The sequence below is a fragment of the Achroia grisella genome, unplaced genomic scaffold (genome assembly GCF_030625045.1).
Source record: "Achroia grisella isolate CSIRO2021 unplaced genomic scaffold, CSIRO_AGI_Agris_v1 utg109, whole genome shotgun sequence".
NCBI lineage: Eukaryota > Metazoa > Arthropoda > Insecta > Lepidoptera > Pyralidae > Achroia > Achroia grisella.
Genome location: NW_026712573.1, coordinates 7,924,507 through 7,941,511, shown reverse-complemented (window position 1 = coordinate 7,941,511; position 17,005 = coordinate 7,924,507). Strand labels below are relative to the sequence as shown.

Here is a 17,005-nt window from a genome sequence, read left to right as displayed (position 1 = left end):
AAACCAAATTTCGTCAAACGATAACATATTATTTATTCCAATTTTAAACTTCTGAGAGACTCACTATGAATCATATACGTCCTCGTAACATATATAACTTAAATATACATATATAACTTATATATAACTTAAATGTCAGGTATATTCCATTATGTTTTTTAAAACAATACTATAAATAATTACCTAACAGTTACTCTTACAGTGGATTAAATTAAAATTCTCGATTCAGCCATTAGTATTGATATTGTCTTAATTTTTTTCTCGCCTACTATCTTTCTAACTGTATTAGTATGTCTGGTATTCGGGTAAAATATCTTTTGTACTAATCTATAATAAAATCTATCTTTCAACCAAATTTCATCCGAATCCATCTAGTCATTTTGTACGAAACAAATATCTATCCCCACTAACTTTCTCGTTTGTAATGTAAGTAGATTAGTACGATTTAGGTCACTAAGGTCCAAGAAAGATAAAATTAACAAACATGTCCATATAATCAAGATGGTTCATTATTCCTTCAATTTATGCTTATATTTTTTTTATATGGAATTATTTCTTAATGTGATATTGTACAATATCACAGGAAGGAATAATTCCTTATTAAAAAAAAAACAATTTACTACTTGTAATTAAATCTAGCCTTTAGTATACGATAGAAGTAGTAACCTGGAATACCGTTAGATCCGGTAGCCATCTCCATTAGCAAGTTTATGATAGCACCTACCTGTTATGGCGACCTGGTACCATATCAGCTGTATACAGTTTTCCTTTGTCACCTTGTAATACATACTCGTACTATTCCTCCAAATCCTTGCATTTGTTTGATTCGAGTACAAAAAATCAACAGATAAACTGTACTCGTGATTATTTTGTAATAGGTATCATAGGAGTGTCCATCACTTTACAGTTGATTAACAACCAAGTGCTAGAAAAATATTTAATAAGACATATATGACATTTTGCTCTTTCGACCTTTATTCATTGTAAATGTCAAACAAATTGTGAGTAATCAATACGGTACACTGTTTAAACATTAGAATTACATTAAATGATACTTTGATTATTATAACTATAGTATTGTAATTTGAATAATGAAATAAGAAAACATTATAGTAATCAATAAAAAAATTGTATATAAAATAGTAAAATGACTGAAATTGTACGATTAAAAAAATAACTCTGTTTAATACAAGGCAGTACATAGTACCTACCTCACTAGCATATGAAAGGTACACTCCAGTTAAAATGTTAGTTTAAATATTCGAATAATTACTATTGATCTTTTGTTTATTCCTATTCTATTTACAAAATGAAAAAAAAAGCAAAAAATTGCCTCCATTTTTGGTACCATTTTGATCAATCCTTTTAAAATTTAGCATACATGTAGTACCTTTTTGGGAAAGACAGGGATAGGGATATAGCCATTTTTAGATCAGTTAATCGAGACAAGCTGATCATTGACAAAGTATTGATACTCAATTGTAAATATAAATAGAATTGCTAACAATCTTCAATTTCTTAAATAGGTTCACGTTATAATAGTATAGAAATTGTATTAATTTAGAATATCAGGCGGGTTTTAGACTTGCAAAACGAGAAAACAAAGGGTTTACCATCTTCACCTGACATTTAAAGCATTTGAATACATGTCGCAACTTCAATGAAGCTGTATGCTAAAGCAACTTTACGGTGTTGCAACCAATACTTTTCCAAATTACTGTTCCAATCTTTGTATATTAGTTTTTTTTTATTTAGCTTATTTATTAACTTTTTATTCTTAAAAATACTCCATACCTAGTACCTGTAGGTAGAGATATTGTTCTAATCCTTTCATTTTATTGTATTCATTATATGAATACTATTATTTATAAATTTGAATCCATTTTTAGGTTATACAAAACCATTTCTCATAATTTTGATATATTTTTTACATTTGTACTCGGTATGTCTTACATGCGACTTTATAACTTTTGTCGTAATAATATCTAAGTTAGAATCTTAATAAAGAAAGTTGGCAACCCTATAATGGCATTTCACGTTTCTGCACCCAGCATCCGCCGAGGTCACGGGTAGCGACATCTGTGTGCAACTTGTGAGGAATCTGTGACAAGGACTATTATAGAAAAGTGTCCGTTTTCATCACCATGGCGATCGAACTAGTGTCAATACTAATAAGGTTTTCAGTATATCATTCGATACTTGCGTTTTAAATTTGTCGTTTTCAAAGTTACCTTGTACTTTGTCATTATTACGCAAATTAAATGTCAGGTATATTCCATTATATTTTTTAAAACAATACTATAAATAATTACCTAACAGTTACTCTTACAGTGGATTAAATTAAAATTCTCGATTCAGCCATTAGCATTGATATTGTCTTAATTTTTTTTCTCGCCTACTATCTTTCTAACTGTATTAGTATGTCTGGTATTCGGGTAAAATATCTTTTGTACTAATCTATAATAAAATCTATCTTTCAACCAAATTTCATTCGAATCCATCTAGTCATTTTGTACGAAACAAATATCTATCCCCACTAACTTTCTCGTTTGTAATGTAAGTAGATTAGTACGATTTAGGTCACTAAGGTCCAAGAAAGACAAAATTAACAAACATGTCCATATAATCAAGATGGTTCATTATTCCTTCAATTTATGCTTATATTTTTTTTATATGGAATTATTTCTTAATGTGATATTGTACAATATCACAGGAAGGAATATTTCCTTATGAAAAAAAAACAATTTACTACTTGTAATTAAATCTGGCCTTTAGTATACGATAGAAGTAGTAACCTGGAATACCGTTAGATCCGGTAGCTATCTCCATTAGCAAGTTTATGATAGCACCTACCTGTTATAGCGACCTGGTAGTTCCAAGCAGGATGTACTTGCTAGTATATTATTGAGAGGAATCTATTAAAATAATAGTTATATCTACATATATGTGTAGAACATACATACAAACATATATCTGTAACTCTCGCTCTCGCCAAAAACGCGTAAGGCAGCTATTACATATACATCCGTGTCTATGTAAGGTTCAATTAGCGACCTCTCATTAACAAATTCGTACACTAACCTGTAACTCCGAATAATACATTACATACTACTGTATCTACATAGTTTAAAATTAATAATGAAAAGTTTTGTTCTCTTTAATGTTCACTTTCTAATTTTTTTAATATTCTAAGAATTTTTAGTTCAAAGGTGAATAGACGTGACAAAAGAACAAGACAATACATCTTCCACTTGATACTTCATCCAATGAAATCAATAGTCTTAAATTAATCAATCAATACCGACAACGTAACAGTGTTTTACTATCCTTTCACTACAGTTGTTCAACTGATCACGTACGATACGTATTATTTACGCATTACCAATTCACGCTGTTTTTGACACTTATTTAAATGCGGCAGAGATATAGACGAACAGACAAAAAGTTAGCAAAACTTTCACCAATATTGTCACCTGTCAAAGAAAAAATACATTGTCGGTAACAATGAAACACGTTTGGGTGCTAAAAAACGACTCAATGGGCCGTTAACAAACCATGAAGTGAAAATTAAAAATGTTGGTGGCTTTTGTGTCTTTTATATTATTTTGTCTTATAGTGTTACAATCCAAAGTTACGATTAGATTTCCGGGTTTGCTTTTTTCTTTGTTAAACATCTTTAAGTTGTTTAACGGAAATAGTCTTGGTATTTAATGTTTTTGTTTATGTAATTACGAAGACCATTGCGTTAGAGTATTACGTTTATGCAATTAATTAAAGTGCTTTATTGTATTTATAAATATCTTTTTAAATCTGTTAAATATTGAACTATTAGGATTTTGTCACTTTTCTGAAACTTAATTATTTTACACAAAGCTATAAGTTAATATATAAGCATATAAATTTGTCCCTCCACTGCCCATGTCTGCTTTTTGTTTCTACCTAATAGTTAGCAGTTACAAAATGCCATAACTGTATAATATTTTAAAGTACAATGAATAATAAATCATTAAAATACACCTATGTGATTTATTCTAAGTTAATAAACTGATACAGGTTAACTGTCATACATTCATCGCTTAAAAATATCTTTAATTACAACAATATATAACTTCATAATGTCATAAACTGACCGAAAAGTAAAAAGAATTGAATAGACATTATTATGACTATGACAACTAACTACCTATCGGAATAATGTATGTTCACATTCGGCTTTCAATGCATGATTAGTGGTTAATATTATTAATAGTATGTGAATAAATAAGTAGTACGCGTCATGTTAGCCTGCCCAAGTACAAGCGTCGTTGAATCAGCCTTGACTTTAAAATGTCGGCATTCTTGGATCGTCTCTACTCTTTATATACGATCATTTACGATCCTTGTTTGTTCCTCAAAGAGTAAAGTGCAGCTAGGCTATGTATCGTCATATCTATAAATGTTTTATTAATTTGATCATGCCATGTTTTTTCGTTTATTGTAGCTATGTAATCTTATAAAGACAGTATCGAAGTCTGTAATAAGGACCTTGCTACCATTGTCGCGATTGATGATACTCCCGCACCAGTTCTTTTTCAAACTTTACAATCTTGTTCTCATTGTATTGGCTTAAGCTTATCAATAATCAGACGTATGGGAAGCACCTGCATATAATAAAATATTTGAAGTTAACTGGAACAAAACAAGGTTTATTATATAAAATATTTAATAATCAACACTCCATAAATAATTATCATTTTTCTTTGAATTAAAAACCGTGCCAAAAATTTAATCAAAATACCTACCTAATTCCAGCAAAGATTCCTCAAAAGCGATAATGTATCCAATTGATATTATAAATGGGTACGTTTATCATTTTATTTATTTTCAGATCAAGTCGTATCTTCTTTTTTGGCAATTTATTCTTCCTTTTACAGTATCAATGATTGACTTTTGCCTTTCTTTCGCCGATTTTGAATCACAGTCATCCATCCAAGAGTCGAAGGTGCACTCATATACTGTCGTTTTCTGCTAACCTCCGAAATTAATCTTTTAACAGTATAATTAAACTCTGAAATACTTTTTTGAACCAGTGCCGTATAGTCATCTTGCGAGGATGGAAAGATGGCTGATTGTTACTCTTTCATTTAAAAAAGAATAAATTTTGGCCCATTGGTAACTTATATTTTAGTATAAAACATAGGATACGTTATAACCGTACTGACTGGAACACTTGCTTAAAATTACAACTAGTCTGATGTATTCCCTGGCACTTTAAATAGCAACCACTACAAGTAACGTAAATAAACAAAAGCAAATCGACATTATTAGAAATGAATAGTAATTTCGAACAATCCCACATGTTTGCATACGAAGTGGAGCCCACTCGGTGTCTTGCTACATACTGTGACATAGCCTGTTCACTTTGACATACATAATAATAGATGATTAAGTCACATGCTATACTTGCTAAATGCCATTCCAATACTGTGTAATTTCCTGTGCGGCAGCTGTTAACGGCTGTAAATATATGTAATTGACATTTAGTTCATACCATTAAAGCTATTTAAGTCAATTGATCACTATGATCGGTAAACTGTCCTTAAGTGACAATAATTGTTAAATTACACTTTGCACTAAGTGTCATCGAGTATTAGCAGATACATAAAAAGCCAATCATCTTCAACATGTAACTTATTGAAGTCTATAGTACGTACTAAATATAGCAAACGTCTAGTATGTAAACGTATTATTTATAAATAAGGTAACATTTGTAATCACTTTTAGAAGTACAGAAAAGACAAAAAAAATTTCAGACTAGGTAAACCTTTTATAAAATTATTGTATAATATAATATTTTTTGAACATATAGAATTATTTGAATATTTTTTGTACAATTATTCTTTTATCTTTGAAATCAAGAGCGTCGTGGTCTACTGATTTAGTACACTGACTTAGATATATCAAAATAAAATCACAATCAGAAGTTAGATTTAAAATGTGTGATTTTAAATCTGACTTCGACACAAAACAAAATATGTTTTTATTTATGTTTCTGACTAATTTCTCTGGTGAAATAAATACAATTAACAAACTAAAAATTATATAATGTAAGATACTGCGGTGGGCTTGCCACCTGCCATGTTAAATTCATATATATCCAGCGAAATGTGGGCAGTTAAATGTAAACCTTCACCCTGACTGTATATTTATTTTATTTATATGTATGACCTTGAAATGAAGTCTTTTATGCTTATAAATAATAATTTGTATGTTTGTAGTCGTAATGTTTGATACTGTAAATCCTTAGCTTTACAAATTCCAATGTGGGCGGTAGCAAATTTAAATAAAGTATGGCATTGCAACTCAAACATAATTAAGCAGCTTATGAAACAACCAAACAAGTTCAAACAATAAGTGGAGCACTTATTACCATAACAATGTAATGAATATCATGCTTAGTAACTTTAAGATACAACTATTACATAATATTTTTACCGGCACGTCAATGGCATTTAGTGTTGAGGGCCCAACACGCCCATGGGCGTTTAACAACGTTGAACACAAGCATACTCGTGTGTGCTCGATAGTTTATGCTTGGTTGCTTGAAATCCTTCGATCTTACGACATATCCGTCGGAACAATTTGCTTTTAGAATGTTACTGCTGTCACCCGGTATTGCAAAAATATTTATGTACTCTCTTGTACAAGATTTCCAATAGCATAGTATCATATATCGCAGAGACGTGACGGTCGAAACGCCCACACAATTGGCAGTAGCAAATAACTAACAATCGTCTAAACGTCGGTATGATTAATAATTATTGAGAACTATAATGCAGATGCAGCTTATCTCTCAGACAGTAAATCTCTCAAAAGGATAAAGGTTTCCATGTTTTTATAACATTTCACCTCTCTCCTCCTCTAGGTTGTCTAGAAGAGATCGATAATATATATATTTTTTCTATCTAATCTATCTATTTAACGTATATTTATCTACCGTGTATAGTGTCTCTTGCTCGATATCTATCCAACATCAAAATATTATTTCACATCGTACAAGTAGATCATGATATTACATTTTCAACCAACAAACAAAACTTTACTGTGTTGTAGTATTAGTATAGAACCATTTAATAAAAGAATGTAATGGCAAGAGCGGGAAGTGGCATGAGTTATATATGTGTGTAACTATTACTAGAGACCAAATCACCAGGTAATCGTTCAACTTTGACATTACATATCCCACGTAAGCACATTGTACTGACAAACATATCGCATCACGACTTGTCAACATTACTCAAGATGTACTCTTTTTGATAATAAGTACTTTCATAAATAGACGTTATATATACTTAGTGGACAGAAAAGGCATATGACTAAATCAGTAATAAAATGTTACATAATAATAGCTCTCTCAGTATGAAAATTATATCATATAGATAACTTGCAATAAACCTACCTAAAGAATATATAGGAGACGTTTACAATTTTCCGTAACGCGAACCGTTTATTTGTACAAGTATGATATTAAAATGATTTTAGATATATATTAATAATTAAAAATTTAGTGGAATATTAAATTTAAAATTTATATTTTATGAATTTAAAGTCTATTAAGTATTTGTGTTCTAATATAGATTGTATCTTTACAGATGTGACTCCGACCATACAGCAGAAATGCTGTATACCCATCTCCAAGCTTTAATCGAAAGACCGGAAAACCAGAAAAAGTTCGCTGACATTGAACGCAAACTGCAAATGAGGGGTGCTCTGCCCGCTATTAAAAAACCACCAGATTCCTCACTAGGAAGTGAAGTCTCAAGAGAATCAGACTCTGGTAGTAACGAAGAGCGATGCGTCGCAAATTTATACGACAGTCTCGCTGCGGAGCTGAAACAAAAACTGTCAACAGGTAAAAAAGGAATAGGTCAGTTCGTGTTTCTATATTTAGCTAGGTGTTCGCTTTCACGCAATTTTGTATGTGCACAATATAGCTGGTATATGGGTATGTATTTAAGTATTGTATAATTATATTATACAGTGTAGTACTACATCTATAAAACATATTATAGGACCTTTTAAATCATAAGTTATCATTTACTGGTGAAGTATTTTATACAAAATACCAGGAGTGTGGCTAACCTTAGGCCTCAAGAGCGACAACGAGAAACAATGAAAGCTTTTCAGAACATCTATACTAGAGGTGCTGAAAGTCTTTAATTTAAAAAAATTAACACCTCATTTAAATATACTAATAAAATATAGGTTTTATAAGCACAACTTCCTATTATATAATGCCGGTATTATTCTCCGATTTTTGGAACTATTGAGTGGTAGATAAAAAACAAATTGTTATGACTATTCAAAAGAAATTTTTATTTGAATAAATGATTTTCTATTCTATTCTATTCTATTCTATTCTAATGCTGTTGGCTGCAGGTGGCCTTTACAGCTTCACTAATATATGTTATACTAGCGACTCCCCCGAATTCGCACGAGTGTACATGTATTGTATATATATATACATATATAAACCTTCCTCTAGATGCACTCTATCTATTTAAAAAAATCGCGTTAAATTCCGTTGCTTAGTTTTAAAGATTTAAGTATACATAGGGACAGACAGCGTCAGCGACTTTACTTTATACTATGTAATGATTACATTTTTTGTATTACGGTAGTGTAACTCTATATTCTTTATAAGAGGATAGAAAACACGTTTTCGAGTGTTTGTATATCATTTTAAATATTTATTTGTGATCCTACCTCTTGCTCTCCACATCATAAAACATCGCGGGTATTTTCCAAAGAGACCGCCAACGAAGGAGAGCATTGTCAAATAAATCTTTTTATTGTTATTTTGGGTGGTAACGACTTGAATTTTGTTAATTTTTGTTTCAATATACCAAAATTGACGTACAGAAAGCGATAATAATTCAGTTGGCACAGTGTTTTTATTTTTTCGAAATTATAAGGATTTGTATTGATTATTTACTATAATATATTAAATCTTATTTTTATTTCATAAATATATGTCACATTGATGTACATAGAAATCATATGAAACATATGTAAAATATTGATTACCACATGGGATATAGTAAATTATATGAGCCATATATATATGTAAAAAAATTGCACTAGTTCTATTGTGGACAAAAATGAACGTATTATAGCATTGTTTCATATTTTATTCATGGTTGTTAAAAATTGTACACTTTAAATGTATATATTAAATAAATGTAGATATTTTCCATGAAAATCTTTTTATCACGTGTCGACTAGTTACCAGAATATTTTTAAGCTTCGAAATATAGGGAGCTCTTATCCCGACTCGTTAAATAATATTTTCATGTTAAACAATTATTATACATATATAGAACATAATATTTTAATTAGAAAAGTCCCCTCCATATAACGTGTACGAAAGTATTTTGTGTTGACAAAGTGATAACATATATTTTTTGCTAATTAATATTTATGTGCTAATTATATTGCATTTATGTAGTAGCAAATTTACTGTATTCTCAAATATATATAGTATAATTATTATGTTGCGCTGATGTATGCTTTCAGCTACCTTGACTAAAGTCAGTGTTGTGTACGGTACTGATAATATTGATATTTTCCAGGCAAAAGTCCCATATTACTACCCCCCCGCGACTACGACACAGTTCATCGACAGAAGGGTAACTTGAATAATATTGACACGCGACGCTGTCTCAACCAGAACATTGTAGGTGTGAACGCAAGGCGTAAGCTGGAGTCATCTGGAGGTAGTTCTGGTATTGGCAGTGATCTGGCGCCGTCACCAGAGAGAAACGACTATACGAGACAACATGACAACCATAGTACAAGCGGTAAGAGGACTATTTAATATTTTCTAAGGAAGAGAGAGGGATTCTTTGTTCGAATTTTGCCTTATATAATATTGCCGTCTCGTTCACACAACACCATCTAGTTCCAAACTAACCCAAGTTTGTGTTATAGGTGATAATAATTAGATAGATTTGTAAATACATACATAATGTACACAGAATACATTCTGACCAATTCAAACAATTATACTCATAAATACAAATATTTGTATTATGCGAGGAATCGAACCCGTGATCATTGGAAGTAAGCCAGTATGCTAAATGGACCACCGAGGCTATCAATATTATTTACTTCCATGCACTTTGTATTGTAAATATGACATTATAATAATAGGGTACTAATAAATTTAGTTCTTAGCCGCCAAGAATTCCAAGCAGCTATGGTGCTGTATTATGGTTTGAAGAGTGATAGGTGGCAGTGAAAATACAAGGTACGATAGCAGAACAACTTTATATTCGGGAATGGCGCCTAAGGTGTTCCACAGGCGTATTTTCTTACATCCATATGCTATACGCCGACAATTACCAATTTTTGCCAAAAAACACTGATGGCACGTCAGTTTGTTTGTCATTTCACTTATGTAAAAAATCATCTCGACATATCACCGTCTCTCTTGTAGACAGAGAGGTCTATCCTCGCAAGTGAAAGATTTCCAATCTGGGACGTGATTGATATAGGATTTTATTTCGAGTTTTTCTTTTATGGTCTCGGTGTATTTGCATTTTAGTGTATATTATCGATTTTTTAATATCAGCAATAAAATAAAATTTTAGTTCCTAGCAGTAATTTGGTATGGTACAACTGTTAGTTCACAAAAAAAAGTTACAGAAAGAACTTATATGGGAAAAATTAGCACAATTGCCGACATTTTCCATAGGATAAATCAAATTTTCGTAAGCGAATTCGAATACACTAAAAAATTTACACAAAATTATGTAGATAAATAGACGAAGTAATAAAATACAATATTATTTTGACTCTTTTAAATTGCATTTACTTTATTAAATCCGTTACTCGCGTTTACTTTTTTAAACATAGTAACTATTTTAAATCCTATAATTTATGTATACATTGCATGTAGGAAATTAATATAAGCAGGTATATTATTTTTAATATACAAAAACTTATGGAATATAATCATTATTCTATTTGTCCTTACTTGAATTTTGAATTGTCACAAGCGCCGACAGATCTTTTTTGCGATATTAACTTATATTGACTATAAAATAATGATCTCATTAGCGTGATTCAAGCATTAAACAGTATTCAAAAGCGGTAATGACTTTGTGACTCTACTCAATTAGCTAAATTGCAGTAGTTTGTGAAACCAACAAGCTACAATACTCTTGCGCAGTTTGAGATCTATTGTTTTGGCGGCAAATTGTTTAATGGAGGAAGATATAAACATAATAGGTGTTGTGAGCTATTGACGTAACATTCGTATTTTTTCTTAGGTAATGAAACAAAATCTGGCAAGTGCAGGCTGAACTCGCTTAAATCTTCCAAAATACACTCAAAATTATTGATACTACTGCTTTAGTATAGCTTCAATTTAATTTCTAGCAAAGCATAGCTTTTATATAGTCATATTTTTAATTAGACGAAGTCAACTGACGTTTACTGTGTTGTCAGTATTTGATGAAATAAAAATAGTGTTGTGACAAAGTGAATCATTGAAAAAACTCCTGAATTAATGGAATTGCCTCGATTGTCTAGTGAATAGTTAGTGTGCCGAACTGCCGATATCGGGTACGGGGTTTGAATTTTAGCCGTGCTTTATACATACCAACGAGTTTACGACGATTATGTTCCTATTGTATCTACCTATACTGAATACCGAGTATTTTAAACGTAAAGAAAAAATTGCGTGGAAACTTTTAAGACTGTCCTAATTACAATTCATAATGTAATTGAAACTATAGATGTACAAAATATAACAATATATAACATAATATAGTTAGGTAATAAAAATAAAAAACTGCGCTTATTACAAAATTTGTTTTTATTCATCATCAGATAAAAAAATCATTGTCGCTTTCAGTGACATTAATTATAAATCTGTCTAAAAATTGATAATAATTTATCTTTGAAACAGTGTTTCGCTCCACGTTTCTCCGGAGACTTAAATTGTTCACTTTGTATTATTTTAATACATTGTAGACTGAGGTCACACCAATTCCCAAAATGTCAGCTGTTTTCGAAATACATTTGTTTTTTTGGGAGCCTCAATAGGTAATAGTGAAGCAGCTTTCTCAAATACGTATTTGTAGACGTTTTGTATCATAAGTTTTTCGGTAACGTCTTTCTTGGAGACAAGCTTTGGCTTGACGTGCTTGGTTGAGGATCCATATTGTTTGTATGAAACAATATAGTAAATATACAATATACCCAACAATTACCACAAACACAACATGAGGAAAAACTTAACAAAACAGCGTGAGCGCAAAAAAAACATTGGTGCTCTCAGACCAGAGGTTAGAAGCCGAATTACGAACAAAATGGCGACCGACGCTCGCGACGTTGATTTGTGTTGGCACTAGTAGCCGCGCGCTTTGTAATAAGCCGCCAAAAAACTGATTGTAGTTACTAGTAACTTATATCAGAGCACTTTTATACAATTTTCTTTTGTAGTTTGAAATGATTAACTATTCACACTCATTGTTCATTTATCTGACCGAGAACTGAACGCATTACTATTAATTTAAATATGGCAACATTATTTTACAATGTGACATTAGCTACTGTCAGCTAGCTTCGTCTAATTAAAAATACGACTATAGTAATATTTGTATGTAAATGTGGGTTCATTTTCTTCCTGGTAAACGATTGATCTGAAAGTTCCTCAGTTATCTAAGTTTGGTGACAATACAATAGTAAGATGCATCTAGCTTTTCTGTCTGAAGCTGGAAAGATAATAAAAATTTTGCAAAAAAACATTGATTTCTTTGCGGTTCGGATAATCAATTTGCCTCGAAATCGTAGCTTAATATTATATGTTTTATTGAATTTATTAAACGAAATTATAACATATCAGTTAAAAAAAATCAAACAAATTGTTACTCTAAATTAATATATTGTAGCGCTGGCAATATATATGTACATAAAGAACAGGCATCGAATGCAAACCCAGTTGCCAAATTTTGTTTGTTTGACGTCGCAGTTGTTTATGACTCATTAATTCATCAAAATCATTATCCCAGAATAACTAAAACCTTATAAACTCGTGACTGCACAAAAAAGATTCCACGATTTCCTGTAGAAGAACATTATGTTGATGCCATCATTATTGCTTGTTATTTAAATTATAGGTATTTTGTTACAATTGATTTCTCGCTATGTTCATTAGAATAATAAGAATGTATGTTCAGATTGTATTCCACAAATAAATAGGTGCTCATAACTATATTCTTGTGCATTAATGATGACATAGGATATTCAACCACAAAATAATACCCGACTTATATTACATCGAAATTAGTTTAGTAGTCGGTAGGAAACATCAGAAAGGGACGTTAAAAAACTAACAAAACCTGTCAATTATATATTATAATTATATAATAAACTCATTAGTCAGTTAAATACAGTCTCTTTCAATATACTTTTCTTTTGAAGTCGGTTTAGACTATATTTAGTATATTTATTGTTATTACATTTTGTTTGGTCTCTACTCAACTTCTGAGATAAAAATTACTGTCGTATAATAAAACTCACATTTAATGTAAACAACCATAAATATATAATTAATAGTTGAAAAAATAGATACAAAAATAATAGACTTGTACCTAATTTTTATTTTTACCTAGTGGTTAATTAAGACATTTCGTAATGAAGCAGCTTTGACAAAAATAGTAGAAATCCGGCTTGTACAAAAGATGGCGTCACTGTTCGTGATCCTTTGCTTCATGTTTACATCATAGTTCAGCTTAATAATAATATCGTAATTTTATATAAAAAATATACATGCCAATTTATGTGTCTTAGTTCGTAATGATTAATTTATATAACTTTTATTTTATTTAAACTATTCAATACGTTATGTGACCACTTTTACTATGAAAGAAATTAATTAGTAAACAAATTAAATTATACATAGTAAGTAAACTTCGTAGCGTAAAAAAGGGTGTAGCTAACAAATGAAATCAAAGGAATTGTCGATTCATATTCAAATATTATTTAAAACTAGCTACTCGCCTCAGCTTCGCACGGGTATAAATGTATTATATATATACATATATAAACATTATTTTATAATATATTATTTATATATATACAAACCTTCCTCTAGAATCACTTTATGTATTACAAAATCCGTTGCGTAGTTTTAAAGATTTAAGCATACACAGGGACAGACACCGACAGCGACTTTGTTTTATACTATGCAATGATAATGATACAATAATAATCATAAATAAATATAACATCAAAAATCTCGTTGAAAGCCATACCTTAAAATACATACGCGTAGGTACATACATTTTTACGTGAAGTGTCTCGAGTTAAATCTAGTAGGTATATCAATATACCCTGGTCATATATTATTTATGATATCAATGTAATCCCGATGCATTGGCTTCAAAAGTCGACCTGCCGATGGTAAAACGAAAGTAAACGCAGTAACTACACTATGCAAGAATATTACTTTGCAAAGCAAAGACCATTCAATATATCACAATGTTGCATGTGGTGCTTACTAAATAGCGGAAATAGCGCATATTTAAACTTTCTTATTTCAATCGAATTAATTTACGAATAAATAGTGAAGAGGCGAGAACTTTCCAATTTTTGTTCAAGGCATGTTCAATTACATAACAAAAGTTTATAAGATGCGATAAATATTAAAAATTAATCAGACAGATATTAAATAAATTACTCGTTCAGTAAGACTTATCGGCTTTCGATTCGACTTAAAAATATATAAAATTTTATTTGAAGGTGTCTCAAATGAAATATTCCAAGTACCTACATATGAATATAGTGTTGCCCTGAACATACTAAATTGATTAGACACTCACGACGTCGATGTGGTAAGTGGTACAAAACATGTTTCTTATAATTGAAGACCGCTAACGACTCTGGCAGCTTTGAGTCGACGACTTGAAATTTTAAATTTCCATATTTAAATGGAAGATAAGAGACACCCGAAAGTGAAACACATAAAAACGAACATGCAATAACATCAAATACTGTATTTTATGTTACTAATTTGTCAGAACTTAATTTAAAAATACAACCTAAATAAGTAACCGTTTCGTCACTGAAGTTACGTTACTTTTGTTTCATATAATATTTTCTTAATCTATAATCTTGCTTCCGTGTATCGATTCTTATTTGTGCCACTTCTTTTAATTCATTAATAATCCATCCATACAAATTATATTTTATTATCACAATATCATTATTAAGATATATCAATTTAAATAACTTTATATTGTGACGAACCTGAAATATAAAAAACACTGTGAAATATAAATACAAAATGGAATCTCGTGTTTTGCCTTAACATCATGAAGGGTATGGAGTATAAATTTAAATTTATACGATTAAAATAGTAATAAAAATATTTATAGAGACAGTACAACAATACAAGTGGTTTGGATTTTAACATCGGAGTATATGAATGTCTTAAAATTTTGTATGCATTCAATCTCGCATAAATTGTAACAAAAATCTAAAGGCCATCGTTCGAATATGATGGACTTAAGTCATGTCATAATGTTCACTATATATGCATCTATAAGTATTACTTTAGGACTATATGTCTCAAGTTAATGGTGAACAGAATTTAATAAAAAATTATGAATTTTGGAAAATCGACCATAAGCTAGAAACTGTTGATTGAATAACAGAAAACGATATCAAATCATCATTAGAGGACATACAATCAACAATGAATAAAACCTTATTTCTAAATTCGAAATCTATTATTGTATAAATCAGCTATGAAGAAAGACTACAATACTTTTTGTTCAAGTAACGATTTGCCAAGAATCTGTTGCGATATGTATTCAAAGAACTCACGGGTTTCCTTGTTATACATGAATTTTAATGATATATAAATATATATATATATATATATCATGGCAGATTTAACAAGGCTGACCCAGCAAACTTTATAATTATTAATGTTAGTACTTTAACATTGCTATTATACATAAATAGCAGTTGAGTGTAGAAGCGTGAAAATTAAGAGTATATGTATATAATGTATATAATAATATATGTATTTTATTTATTATATGTATACTATCTGTATTTTTTATGCCTAATCATACAATAAATAAAAATTTAAATACACAATCCATGTAACATGGGATAGACCACCCTTATCACTTATAGGGTTTACGTCTTATTCTCAGATATACCGAATAAACATACAAAATGTCATAACAATCTGAATAAAAAAAAGTTTTGTTACAAACAATGAGACTGAACATAATTTATTTGATTTACTTACATCACTTAAGACTTTTATCTTTTATACATTGTTTAATACGAACAAAAAAGTTTCAAATTTAGAAATGGCGAAACAAATATGTATAATATAAACTAGTATTTAGAATATTATCTATTTCGTAGATAACCCGGCAATGGCTTCAAAGCGTGACGATAAAAAACACTTGGTGAGAAACATAGTATAAGTAGTAATTAAGCTACATAGATGAAGATGAATGAAACAGTGTTTTGTATGTTAAAAAGCTTGTAAGGAAGTAAGGCTGTTATTATTGTACAGTACATATTAGAAAATACGATACGAACTCTCCGTTGCTGATATTATAAAAAGATATTGAATGACATCGGTTATCTTAATATAATATCTATACAACCACTAATACGATCAATTTAGAAGTTATTACCTAATTTTATACACGTGTTAGCTCACGTACCTTACCGCGTTACAGATCGCATTGCAACATTTATTTTGTATATGTAACAAAAAATTAAAATTTTATAACATTATCCCATGTGAAAAATAATCTTATATGATGATAAAAAGGAAAATAAATAAAGTTCTGTAACATATTAAAGTATATGAGAGACAATTTGTTTGGTTTTTCAGCTCTTAGTAACTTAATGGCAACAGTCGCATCTAAAAAAACAAGTAAGAAGTACACAAGTACATAAATGTATACAAGCAAGTATGTGTACA

At 30.2% G+C, this 17,005-nt stretch overlaps 1 protein-coding gene across 3 annotated transcripts in view; it reads left to right on the top strand.

Moving 5' to 3' along the window:
• Positions 1–17,005, top strand: part of LOC131845534 (nuclear speckle splicing regulatory protein 1) — an 80,682-nt gene that overhangs the window by 59,992 nt on the left and 3,685 nt on the right. For 2 of the 3 annotated variants that reach the window (XM_059194613.1, XM_059194606.1), the window contains 2 exons: positions 7,632–7,906; positions 9,612–9,839. In XM_059194613.1, coding sequence (XP_059050596.1) covers positions 7,632–7,906; positions 9,612–9,839 — 503 coding nt within the window. The remainder of the gene's footprint in view (positions 1–7,631; positions 7,907–9,611; positions 9,840–17,005) is intronic. The other variant, XM_059194621.1, reaches the window with a different exon arrangement.